The 12339-nt window shown below is 40.6% G+C and overlaps 1 protein-coding gene across 1 annotated transcript in view; it reads right to left on the bottom strand.

Moving 5' to 3' along the window:
- Positions 1 to 12180, bottom strand: part of LOC129170139 (WD repeat-containing protein 70) — a 36553-nt gene extending 24373 nt beyond the window's left edge. The window contains exons 1-9 of the mRNA XM_054757382.1: positions 12138 to 12180; positions 11626 to 11679; positions 11464 to 11547; positions 11301 to 11388; positions 11044 to 11233; positions 9791 to 9850; positions 9407 to 9540; positions 7742 to 7895; positions 5950 to 6026 (exon numbers count right to left, since the gene is read on the bottom strand). Coding sequence (XP_054613357.1) covers positions 5950 to 6026; positions 7742 to 7895; positions 9407 to 9540; positions 9791 to 9850; positions 11044 to 11233; positions 11301 to 11388; positions 11464 to 11547; positions 11626 to 11679; positions 12138 to 12159 — 863 coding nt within the window. The 5' untranslated portion in view covers positions 12160 to 12180. The remainder of the gene's footprint in view (positions 1 to 5949; positions 6027 to 7741; positions 7896 to 9406; positions 9541 to 9790; positions 9851 to 11043; positions 11234 to 11300; positions 11389 to 11463; positions 11548 to 11625; positions 11680 to 12137) is intronic.
- Between the last annotated feature and the right edge of the window lie 159 nt (positions 12181 to 12339).

Raw genomic sequence — 12339 nt, 5'->3', positions numbered from 1 at the left:
CTATGACCTTTGCTATGACACTTGCATGGAACATCTACAGAGATTCATGACATCAAAATATATATGGAATATGCAAACTGTAATCAAAAAAGTTAAATATTGAAATCATATTTCATCAAATGCTGATTATGCTCAAGAATCAGTCATGCTTATGAATTTCTAAAGACAATAACTTCAATAACTTCGTAAAGGCAACAACTTCACCATCAATTTGGAAAACAAGAATGCAAAACAAAGACAAACTTGAAAAAAAAACAAAAAAAAAACAAAGCAAAATGCTGCAAACAAATGCCGTCAAGTGGCTCAAGACGGTCACAACATAAATAATATTTGGAAGAAAAACTTAATAAAACTTAATAATATAAGAAAAACGTAATATTACGTTATTATTTCATAGTGGTGAATGTGCAGGTCACACTTCCGTTTGAAACCAGTAATCGGCCCATGCCTGCTTCATACCAATAAATTCTCCACTATTAATGAAAAGTATCAAAGAAGCTGGTAAATAAGCTGGTAAATGTTGTGAAAATGAGCCATACGAGGCTTTAAAAGAAAACATCATCATACATGTTTTTTGTCGACAGCTAACTGCGAACATGAAGTTGTTTACATAAAAACAAGGTGTTCCTTTCACAATAATGCAAGCTGCAGTGGAGGAACAAACTGATGTCATTATAAGTTGGCCTACTGAAAGCCTGAACAACACCGAATGTGTCCACGAACCGCTGCCAGCTTTAGTGAACATGGTGACCTCTAGGTCACCAGGTCAGCTGAGGAGTGTAAACACACACAGTCGGGGCTGCTACTAACAGCCAGGCAATAATTCCTCCACTGCCAGCTACAAAGTCTCACACACACACAAACACACACACGCACACACACACGCACGCACGCAGCAGTGTTTGGCTAAAGTCTAACAATGTGACACAAATGCCAACTCAAGACATACAGCTTGAGTAAGAGCTGGCAAGGGTCAAATAAAACTCTGTTTGATCCATCGTTGGCTTTAAATCAACACTAACCCAACTAAAGTGGCCCTCTGTGGAGTGCAGACCTACACCAAGGCTGAACAATCCTAAACACTCAAACAAGTATGGAGTGCCATGCGATAGTTACGCTCCAGTCCTACAGGTAAACGCTATCTAAGAATCTTATCTAGGAGGACAACATCTGTCATCTGTAATTCACATAGTTATTCAAAAAGAGACTGAGGACAGAGAGAAAACAATACCTTACTAGAACAAGCTAACAAAAAACAACAATGGAGGAGAGTGAAGGTCCCCCCGATTATCTTAATTATCCAAAGGAGACTATGGGCAAAGAGAAAATCATGCCGTGCTACACGCATCAGTCGTAAAGAGACATGCTAAAAATGGAATACAAGGGTCTCCGGTAATTTGCTTAGTTAAAAGGAGACTGAGGGCACAGAGAAAACCATGCCACATACTGAAACATGCTAACAATGTAGAACGTATGTCTATTGTAATTTACTAAGTTACTCAAACGGAGGCAGACAGCTGAGATAAAAACATACCACGTGAAATGCACGATCGTAATGCGACATGCCAACAAAAAACTACAACTTAGGAGAACGAGAGTGTAATTTACTTAGTTACTCGAAAGGAGACTGAGGGGAGCAAGAAAACGCGGCGGTGCAGCAAAGTAAAGAGTTAAGGCTAATGTTTATTTTTGTGTTCATTATGTAACCTGGCTACCCGGGTACGGGAAATGGAAATGCAAGTAGAGCCAAGTAGGTACCTGTACTTTGTTCCACATTATAACAAATATCGCACCTTATATTTCAAAGGAAGCCTCAAGCGACCAAAAAAGGTGGTTCAATTTGGAAGCCCGAATCATATGTGGCATTTGAAGCCAATGAAAACATTGTGGGGCAATAACAACCTCAAAGCTCAATCCTTATTCCTGCAACATTGTTTTCCATTCACTCAGCAGCACCCCCCCCCCAACCCAAACCACCCCCACCATACACAAAAGCTTCAGACACACAGCAGTGAATGTAATAAAATGAAGACCATACATCTCCAGTCATGCGTGGGCACTTTATGAAGCGGCCCAGTGGTTCACACATCAAATGAGCAGAGACAACTCCACTCTCTCGGACCCCAGATTTTATCTGCCCATCAGGTTACAGGCCTAGCAGGAGGTGATGGTTGCTGTAGGATCGCTTTCCTCGATGTGGAGATAAGGAAGTGAGAGGTGCACAGGTTGTGTAGGGTTATTTAATGGTCAAGTTGTCGCAGTGGTGACTGGGTATGCTGTGTGATGGCTGGCGGGGGCTGTGTTTTGGGAAAGGAGGATTAGGAGGGATATGCTCTAGCCTCCATCATAACTGGGCAAAATAAAGTGGGGATACAACCAAGGGATTTGGGAGGGGCCATAATGGGACTCAGGCAAGTAAGCTAGCAAAGAGATGCAAATTCCAGCAAACTCACCACTTTCATGTGGCTTGAATTGGACAACAACTAAGTTTTTCTTGATGTTATGGAATGTTTTCCTGTGCCGGATATGGAAGACTAGCAGTGTAAAGCAGGTGATAGTGAGAGGCGCACTGGACTGTGGATGAACCCGATGTGTCAAACTGAATCACCGCAACATGCTGGCACACATTTTTGTGGCTTTTCATCCTTGTTCTGTCATGCTCGATGCATAGAATAATTGTGACGTATTCATGGATATTACGTAAACAATACAGTATAGAGAACAATGTGAGCTGTCTCCTTAGGCTATATTCACACATATTCACAATCACTTAGGCTATATTCATGCAATCGAAGTTCTACCTCTGTTAGCTGTTTCCAAGACCTGATCACGACAAATCGCCTGTTCCTCGAAAGGAAAAGGATCTGCATGTTGTCCTTGTGAATCACAGCTCCACATCCAAATCCAGCTGTGGCCTTGCAAGAGGGCCAATGTGAAGGGGATCCATGGAAACATTCTTCAAATATCGTGTGTTTGGGATGTGAATGTGTGCACGTGTGTCTCAGGGATCGTGACATGTGGATTCAATTGGCAAATGGCCATCCATCAATTCTGCTTCAAGTAAAGCAGAGTACAGATATAAGCATAAGTAGATATTAGGGACGTCATGATACACTCAAGTCACAAGACGAAACGATACACGATATGGGGTTCATGAGAATGAGATGGGATGATACTTTAACGTTACTTTTAAGAAGCCTACAATGACAAATATATGCACCCCTGCTACTGGCTGTATACATACGGGCGAGTGTTGTCCACATGGCTGCGTTAGCTGCCGTTTGCCTGACGATCACACCATGAGCCTCGAAAACTCACCACACTCTGTCAAGTGTTTGTTCTTCAAATGCCGTATTACAGTCAAACTTATAAGATAGTTTTGCCACGCAAGATAGTTTTCATGGCATGTGTTGGCAGGTAAGTTCCACACGGCAGACATGATTGTTTGTTTTTTGGCACGCCTGCGCAGGGTGAAGGAAAGTGCGGGGGGGTGCTGCCCAAGACGTTACTTAGGGCAAGACGCTACACTCCAGCAGGGATAGCTGCGAGCTGCAATAGTACTAGCCACAGGTGATCTTCTTTTGTGACCTGTGGTGAAAGGCATTTATCGGCATATGCCGATGATGTGATCTTTCACAGAAATTGGCCGATACTGATGGCCAATCCCTAAAACTAAATACAGTGTTCCCTCGCTTCACAGCGGTTCTCCTTTTTCGGGCTCATTGTTCCGCAGAATTTTTTTTGTGCTTTTTTTTTTTTTTTTTTTTACAGCTTATGAACGTGCATTGTATTCTGTGTCCTGATTGGCTAAGAGAGAACGCACCCGTTGTGTCTGCGTGTCTGATTGGCCAAGGGACTCAATCTCCTCCGTGCACTTCCTGTGCAGTACAGAATGTGTTCGACTTGCCAAACTTACATAAATGTTCGATTGCTAGCAGTGTGAGTCTGAAGTGCTGTATGTTTGCAAGTGTTATGCCCGACAACACCAACAATGTCAACAAAACGTTCTGCACCGTCAACGGCACGTGCGGTCGCACCCAAAAGGCAGAGGATGCTATCCAAAAAGTTGGACTTCTGGAGGAGGAAAATATGACAACAGGAGTTTTAACAAGGATACAAAAACGCTACAGCACAACGGGACAGCGCCAGGGCGAAGAGGCACGAACAGAGGAGTGAAATCACTTAATATTTCTTGTGTCCAACCTCGTAGGTTGATCATTAAAATCCAAAAGTTTGAACTTTTTTGAGTGTTTAAACAAGAGAGAAATGTGAGTGAAATGTTAATGCCTGTCTCAGAGAAGTGTATAAAGTTTATGGCGAGGGGCTTTACAGCCTTTAAACATATGCAATAATTGTAAAAAAAAAAAAATTAATGTTGGCTACTTCGCAGATTTGACTTACTGCGGGCTATTTTGGGAACCAATCACCAGTGATAAACGAGGAAACACTGTATTCTAATTTATTAAGATGCAGTGTTAAGTATGACATAACAGCACTAATTTAACATTTATCTATCCAATACAAATTATGGAGCAAATGTGTTCAAGTAAGACTTATGTTAAAACAACTCTTAAACCCTCAGAGACAATTGCCACCACCCTGCTGCTTCTTCTACTTCCTTCCGTGAAGAGAAAAAAATTCCGGGCTAGTGTAGTGAATTTATTGAAGAAGCTGGGTGGCAGCTTTTATGAACGAGAGTCCATGCAACTGGTGCTTTAATTAAAAGGGTCTGAGGCGGTCCAGTGATCATGCTTAATAACCTATTCAAAGAAATTACAAAGACGTTCTAACTAGGCCGACAAAGGAAGAAAGACTGAATAGTGTCGGACTGATGTTTAAAAGCCTACAACAGCCAGTAGCTAACATGCACTGATACAGTCGGTCAACTAGGGTCCACTCAAATGAGGTCTACCGATGGCCGCATACAATATCCCCATTTTAATACGTTCTCATGAAAGGATTCACGTATAATGGGACTGTATACATCTGTTTCATGTCTACACAACAGCAGCTTCACCTATAGGGGGCAAATTTTCCCTTGATGCATAAAGGTAATTCCTTCACCACAGACTCTCCTTAATCATACTTGCTCAGAGAGCCAAACTTGAAAATTCATGTGAAGAGGGATGGCAAATGACCCATTTTGAAAAGCTGGCAACTGTTGATACAAGAGGAAGTGTTTGATTAAAAATGTGGAAAATGTTGAGGCACTCGTGACGATGAGGAAATGTGAGGACCATGGACAACCATCACCAAAAAACACATGCAGCTGTTCGGCTCTTGATCATGCCAGGGTAGGATTTCCAGAGCATCGATCAAGACTAAATAAAGTAGCATGTAAAAACATTTAGGTTTGGAAAATACATTTAATCATTTAGCATGTTCTAATTTTTCAATATGAGGGAAGACCTGGTATTTTAACAGGGCAGTGTTGACTTTCTATATCCACTGCAGGTGTCAATGAGGTGAGGCTCAATCATATTCTGCATTAGAGGACTCCCTGCTGGTGGCAAAGGAGATAAGAGTATCTCCCTTTAATATGGTGAGCACCGTTTAACTGCCAGGTAAGCAGGGCTTAAATGTGTAGGACAAAAGGAGAGCTTTATGTCTGAAAAGTAGTCATCTTAGAGTAGGGGTGTCCAATGTCCAACATTTGCGACCCTTAGCTTTTATTTTTACTGTAATATTTTTACATCAAATTTGCATCTGAACATTTGCTTCGTCACCTCTAACACAAATCTGCGATTTTTTCTTGAATGAATTTAACTATTTCGCATATTTTTCCCTATATCGCTTTGGTTTTTGCACACAAAAAGTGAAAAGTATTATCTAAAGCGGCACCCGCATCCTTCTTTTTATTTTTCCTGTGTGCAGCCTTTATGTGGAAAGTTTTGACACCAGTACCTTAGAGGATAAAAACCCGTAAGCAAAGGCAAGAGGTGAACTAACCCGTCGTTGGAGCATGTCATGAACTCCTCCTTCATCTTGGGATGCCAGCAGCCGTCGTTCAGCATTGCCGTGTGGCCCTGAAAGAAGGCAGGGAGTTAGAAATGACAAATAAAAACATGTTTTTGCAGATAATAATACTGATAAATGGCTGCCGTGCTCCTGATGTGGAGTCATAAACATTAAAATGTATTCTTTTTCCATCTTAATGCAAAAAATAAATACACGCATTCAGCTTGTTGCATTTCAGCTTGTTGCATCCATATCATTCAAGTCCCAAGCTGGAAAAGCATAAATAAGTACCGTGCATTTAATATATTCTAATGAAATAAATTTGTGCAATTACGCATATTTGTGATTAAAACTTGCTTTTTTTTTTATTGTGGTTTTTGGTACATGTCAGGGGTCTCCAACAAAGACCAAAAAAATCATGCACATTAAAGTACACAAAATGATGCAATCTTCCAATCACCTGTCAATGAAACACCTTAGCTTGCCATTGTTTGGTTTATTCAGCACAGACAAATTCCAATGCACTTGCTGCATCAAAGAGCTGAATGTACCTGCAGACTATAGCTGTTTAAAAACATATGTCCAGTAGGAACTCTGCAAGATTAACTACCAAATTGGCCATAAAAGAGTGTCAGTAAAGTGTAGCGCAACCTGTTTTTAGCCATTTCCTCAGCGGGAATTCCTCATAACAAACGACTCAAGTGGAATAACAGAAGGAGAGCCCCCTCGCCTCTGATCCATCAACCCACCCACTGTCGGAGAGGAGCACGGAGGAGGAGGGGGAGGCTCCTGGTAGTTTTATGGAGCAGGATGAAGCACTGCACATCTGTGAGGACGCTGTCACTGAACCAAAGTTTCACCACTTAGGGACACCACTTACATCTCAATGGGCCTTGATCGGCTACACGGGTGGTGTGTAAGCACACAGACACAGATGCTTGGTAAACAACCACCCTGCTGTCTTAAACACAGTAAAACCCAAACATAGCCAATCAATTAACATCCGTCTTTGTAGATGCAGGTGCAAGCCAGAGGTGATATTATGTTTGCACACAACAACAACCTGGTAGCTCCTGGCTGCACCTTGCTGTTATTATGCATTGGCAGGGGTTTCCCCCCCCCAAGACAGGGGGAAAAAAAAACACATGCAGCTTGTTCTCAGAATCAGCACTCATGTTATCCAAATACCAGCAAAACCAATAGGTGAAAGTAGGTAGAATAATGCTGATTTAAAAGGTTATTTATTGAAAGATGCATCTAGTGTGTGAAACGTTGCAACCTACCCCCAAGATGAGGGCTGCACAAAAAAAAATTGCGTTCTCGATTCACACAAACATGCAATGTAATTTCTAAATATTTACTTTGTTGTTGTTTTTTACTATCAAAAGCACGGACTGTTGTCAGCATGACGGTCACCACTTCCTCCTCACTATCCCCGTCCCGCATGTCAGCCAGAGCAGCAGAGCCCACTCACCCTGGCCGGCAAGGCATTCATCAACGATCATATTGACTTGTCTTTTTTACATGTGTGAATGTATTGTGGAGTGAGCTAGCAGGTCATGCTGTTGATGTTATAAGAACACATTTTTTCTATGATGTTGCCTTGGACCTGCTTGCAAAAGTCACCATATTGATATTCACCTCATTTATACAGTATTTACAATATTACAAACAGCTCCCACTATGATGTAGCGCAGTTGTACACCACTGCAAACCACAACAAGTGAAATGAATACATCTGATCTTGTTAGATTCTGCAGGTGTACCTAACGTCATGTCATACCTTAGTGTTGACCATGTCTACGATGTACTGGTCTCCCTTGATGCACTCCATCACATTGAAGCCATCACGGTCCAACACCTTGGCCTGTGCGTTTCCTGACACCACCAAGATGCGGTCCCCTGTGATGCTGTACTGCAACGATCTGATTTGATGGCTAAAGGGGTCAACAGGAACACAAGATTAGGCCTACAAGTCATATAATTCAAGACATATGAAGGTCCCATAACTATTTTTCAATAATTTGAGGAAGTCCCACAATAGCTTTTATTGCAAATGTTCCAAAATTGGAGTAGAAGACATTTGCGAAGGTGGGCTGTCTACCCTCTGAACTAGTTGTACACACACAGGAAATAATGTATTACAAGCTGGCCAATTACAGTCTTATTAATGTTCCACGTCATCACAGTTCAGAGATTTTTTTGAAGCTGCACGTCACGCTAAGCGCAGAGACTGAACTCGAAACTAAAGTCAGGGAAATGCAGCAAAGCTTACAAGTGTATTCAAGGGTCGAAATGAGCGCCATGTAGGAAAAATGTGTACGTGTTGGAGGGTCTGCAGTGCTAACACTGCAGTCACATCTTAACAGCAGCACCATGCTAAATTAGTCTATTTGCTGAAGAAAAACAAAATGCTCAATCTTGCAGCTCCCACGTCTGTAGCTGACTGACGGCAGACCCCAGGCTTGGTTTTAAGATGTGTAACAAAACCTGTTTTTTTCATCAATGCACCCAGGAAGGAAGTTCCGGTAATGTTTAAAAGGACCACAATACGTCAAAACACTTTAAATATTACATGTTATCAAGAATGTATCTACAGTACATGTTCACAGCATGGATATAAAACCAAAAAAACCCTGTTGGAGGTTTTTGGAGGTGTTTTAACAGCAGGCGGCATATGTGTGTCCCATTACGTGCAGTCTGTTTTTATATCTTTAGAACACACAGAGAAAGAGAAAAGAGAAAGAGGTGTGTTCATGTCTTACATAAGGATTGTGGATGGGCAAAATTCCAAAAAGAGTGCAGTTTTGCTTTAAGACTTAACAAGTCATGTCCAGCATGAAAAAGAATAATGTGCAAACGACCGCAAACTAAGGATGTGATCTTTCTGCACAGCTCAGCAATGCATGCGAGTGAAAAGGCACACAACTATCTGCACCACTTAACCCCAGTGAGATTAGCAATTTAGGTCAATATCAAATAGCATTAACACAGCAGGACGTAGATGGAAGCATCAACATACATGCATACAAAAAAAGTTACAAAAGCTCAAATTTAAATGCAGTTTCCTCAATCTTTTGGTTTAAAAAACATCTGCGAAGCTTCCTTTTCGGCTGAGGAAAGAGGAGCAGTGGGGCCCAGCAAACACGGAAGCTTCCACAGTAAGCAACTTAAATGTTGCACACATTAGTCCTGATAAAAAAGGGAAGTTTGCCCCATCTCACGTCCCCCCAAAAAACAAATAAGATCTGCATCTTTCATTTTTAGCTGCAGTGAATCACGGTGTAAACACGCGCATGCAAACAAACATGTACCATCTGCTTGTGAAGGGCTCATTTTGAATGAAAGCAGGATAAACAAATGTTTCTGTGTGTGGGGGTGTGTGTGTTGCGCTGCAGAAAACATTCTAGTTGTGGCATGACACGCACCAACCACATGGGGAACTCACCACTCGCACGGCTGCAGGGACCGGAAGGCCTGCAGTGACTGATCCATCCCGGCAAAATCCCAGAAGCGGACGTCAAAATCGTACCCACCGCTCACAAGGCGGGCTCCAGAAGGGTCTAGGGCAAGGGCGGAAACCTGAGGGGGATCAAAGAGGCATGCATGGAGTAAATAAACATTATGATTATGTTGTCGCTGTTAGTGTAACACAATAATACAAAAAAAAAAAACATAAACAGATTTTGAATTGTACAAAAATAGCAATAATTATTACGCAAGACCCCACATTGACTGCATTTATTGTAATGTTTATTTGCGTTCTCTCTCATAAGACATTTGTGTATTATTAATATTACAATTCATGCTGAAAGCAGCAAGCGGGCCTTACCGTCTTGGTACCATGCAAGAGAGTGATCTCATGTGTGTCAGGAATCTTCTTTACAGGATTCTGAAGTGAGAAAGAGAAACAAATTCTGAACTTTTCCCACCACACTATTTTTATTACCATTTTTCAACTTTTTTTTTTTTTAGTCTGTTCCCTTTTTTCAGTACTTTAACTGCTTGAAAAATGTATTTTTTCTAAATGTATATATATATACATATATATTATTTTTTTAAATATATATTTTTATTTTTTTTATATATTTTAAACTTCCAGCTTTTTCATTATTTTTATCCTTTATTTCAATGTTTAAAATAAAGCAAAAACAATACCATTTTCTTTTTTTTTTTTAACTTTTTTAAACGCTTACTCTATTTTAAATGTTTAAAAATGTTTTCTACTTTTTCTTTTATCCATTCCTTTTTTTAAAGCTTTTTATTAACCTTTGTTACTTTTTCAAAACCCTTTTTCATCATGTTTCCTTTGCTTTGTTAGTTTAAATGCTTGAAATAAGAATGAATGAATAACTTAAAAATGTAATTAAAAAACAATTGTACTATTTTTTGTAATAAACAATAGAAAATTCTGCCTTTAGATTTTTTCTTTATTTTAATTTCACAATTTAATTTTAATTACACAAGCGAAGCAAAGTAAGCACGAGGAATGAGAGATGAGAGAACTACAAACTTACATTTCCAGTTCAGAATTATTAGTTTAGGTTTGTTTTTCTAATGCTGAATTGAGTACCCTGACAGGCTGTGTTTTAATTCACGCACTTCCACACTTATATACTGTGTACCGTGTACTTAGTTCCTGAGGGCGTGAATTTTGACAGTGTAGTGCTGTGCCAAGCCCATTAGTCACTGCGCACTGACAATGACAATATTTATCACAATATTCCGCTTCATCATCATCTTCTTTTCTCTTTGTTAATTGCAACCACTCAAGTTAGTCCCTCCCCTTCCAATAGGTAGCCAAGATGGTGATGATAGCGGGTGATTAGGGTACTTCACATTCACTATTTGGGGAGTGTTGAGTGCAACGTCCGGGTACTGACGACACACTGCATTTTGCCTTACTTCTCAGTGTTGCATAAGTGTGGAAGTGCTCGGATTGAAACAGAGCCATATTGTGGCAGTGCAACTAGTAAGAGATGTTTTCTAGTGCTGCCATCTACTGGTAAAAAGTGAAAAGCACCCTAAACCACAATACAATGTGGATATATTATGATGTATTTCTGGGGTGTCACTGTCATTTACGTCATCATCCTCGTTATCTTCTTGTGCCTCGTCGTCTTCATCATCATCATCACTTAGAGCACTGCTGCCTCTGTACCCGGGCGGAAGAGGCGGTCCCACAAGATCATCATCGTCCACGTCATCCTCTTTTGGAGGTAATGGAGGACCAATAGGCTCTGAGTCTGAGCTGCTGCTGTCATCTTCCTGTTTCCTGTAAAGATGTGCAACAAGGTTATCACGCAAATGAGTAAGGAGGACTAAACTCTGCATGTTGTTACCTTGAGGCAGCCGGTGCAATCTTTTTGTCTTTCTGCGTGGGGACAGTGGTGGAGCTTTGCCCTTCCTCGTCTGCTTTTTGTCTCTCATCTGAAAGAAGTCAATGCTCTTAATAACAGCACACAGTCAGAATAAAGGACGATTAACACTGGTTGATTAATTCACCTAACACATGTCGACTCCTCTCGATGGCAGTCCTTCGGGTCTGTTCAAAAATGGCGTCGAGGTCAAACGTGCGGGCCTTCTTTCCTGTGAGCAAGAGATGAAACTTTGTTTAACTCATGTTGCCGATATACTTTTCAGTCAGTTTATGAAAGCCATAATTACCAAATCCAGAGAATCCCATAACAGAAGTGATGTCTCCATCGCCACTCAAATTGTCTGGAATAAATATTTTTTAAATGCTGTTGTAAAAGGCAAATAAATGAAATTCCACCACGTTTAGATAATAAAACTACACATATGATAATGAAGCTACATCAATAGCATGACCGCATACGTCCTATCTCATGTTACAAAGCTGAAGTGAAGCTATTTTCTTACCATAAATACATCATTATTGCCCTGGTTTATAAACTAACCGCTAAATGCGGACTTTCTTTATCATTTTATGGATCATTTGCTGCTACGTGTATGGTGGAAATAGGGATCAAACTTTCAGCATTATGGGAAAAGAGTGACTAAGTGAATAGAACATAATATAAACCCAGCAAAAGCCTGATAAACAGTCGAACAATGATGTAAGCAAAAATATATAATAATATAAACAGAGCCTATTATATGAGCGGACAAATGTCATTGATAGAAATTAGGAACATGTGAGAGGCAACAGTAGCTACCTTCGGCGTTGTTGGAATCCATGTTTGTAAACGGTATTTTACCTTTGACCGCCGGAAGTGCTTCTTCGTCTTTCTTTACGGAGTATTCACAGCGCCCCCAGCGATTTCAAAAGTGGATGGCAATACTATTCAGCAGTGTACTAATCTACTACTTTCTGATAAAAAATAAGCACTTTAAAGCTACGAAATGTGACGAAATGTA

This window comes from Dunckerocampus dactyliophorus, chromosome 17, assembly GCF_027744805.1.
Source record: "Dunckerocampus dactyliophorus isolate RoL2022-P2 chromosome 17, RoL_Ddac_1.1, whole genome shotgun sequence".
Lineage (NCBI taxonomy): Eukaryota > Metazoa > Chordata > Actinopteri > Syngnathiformes > Syngnathidae > Dunckerocampus > Dunckerocampus dactyliophorus.
The sequence above is the reverse complement of the archived record's forward strand: the minus strand, read 5'-3'. Positions and strand labels throughout refer to the sequence as shown.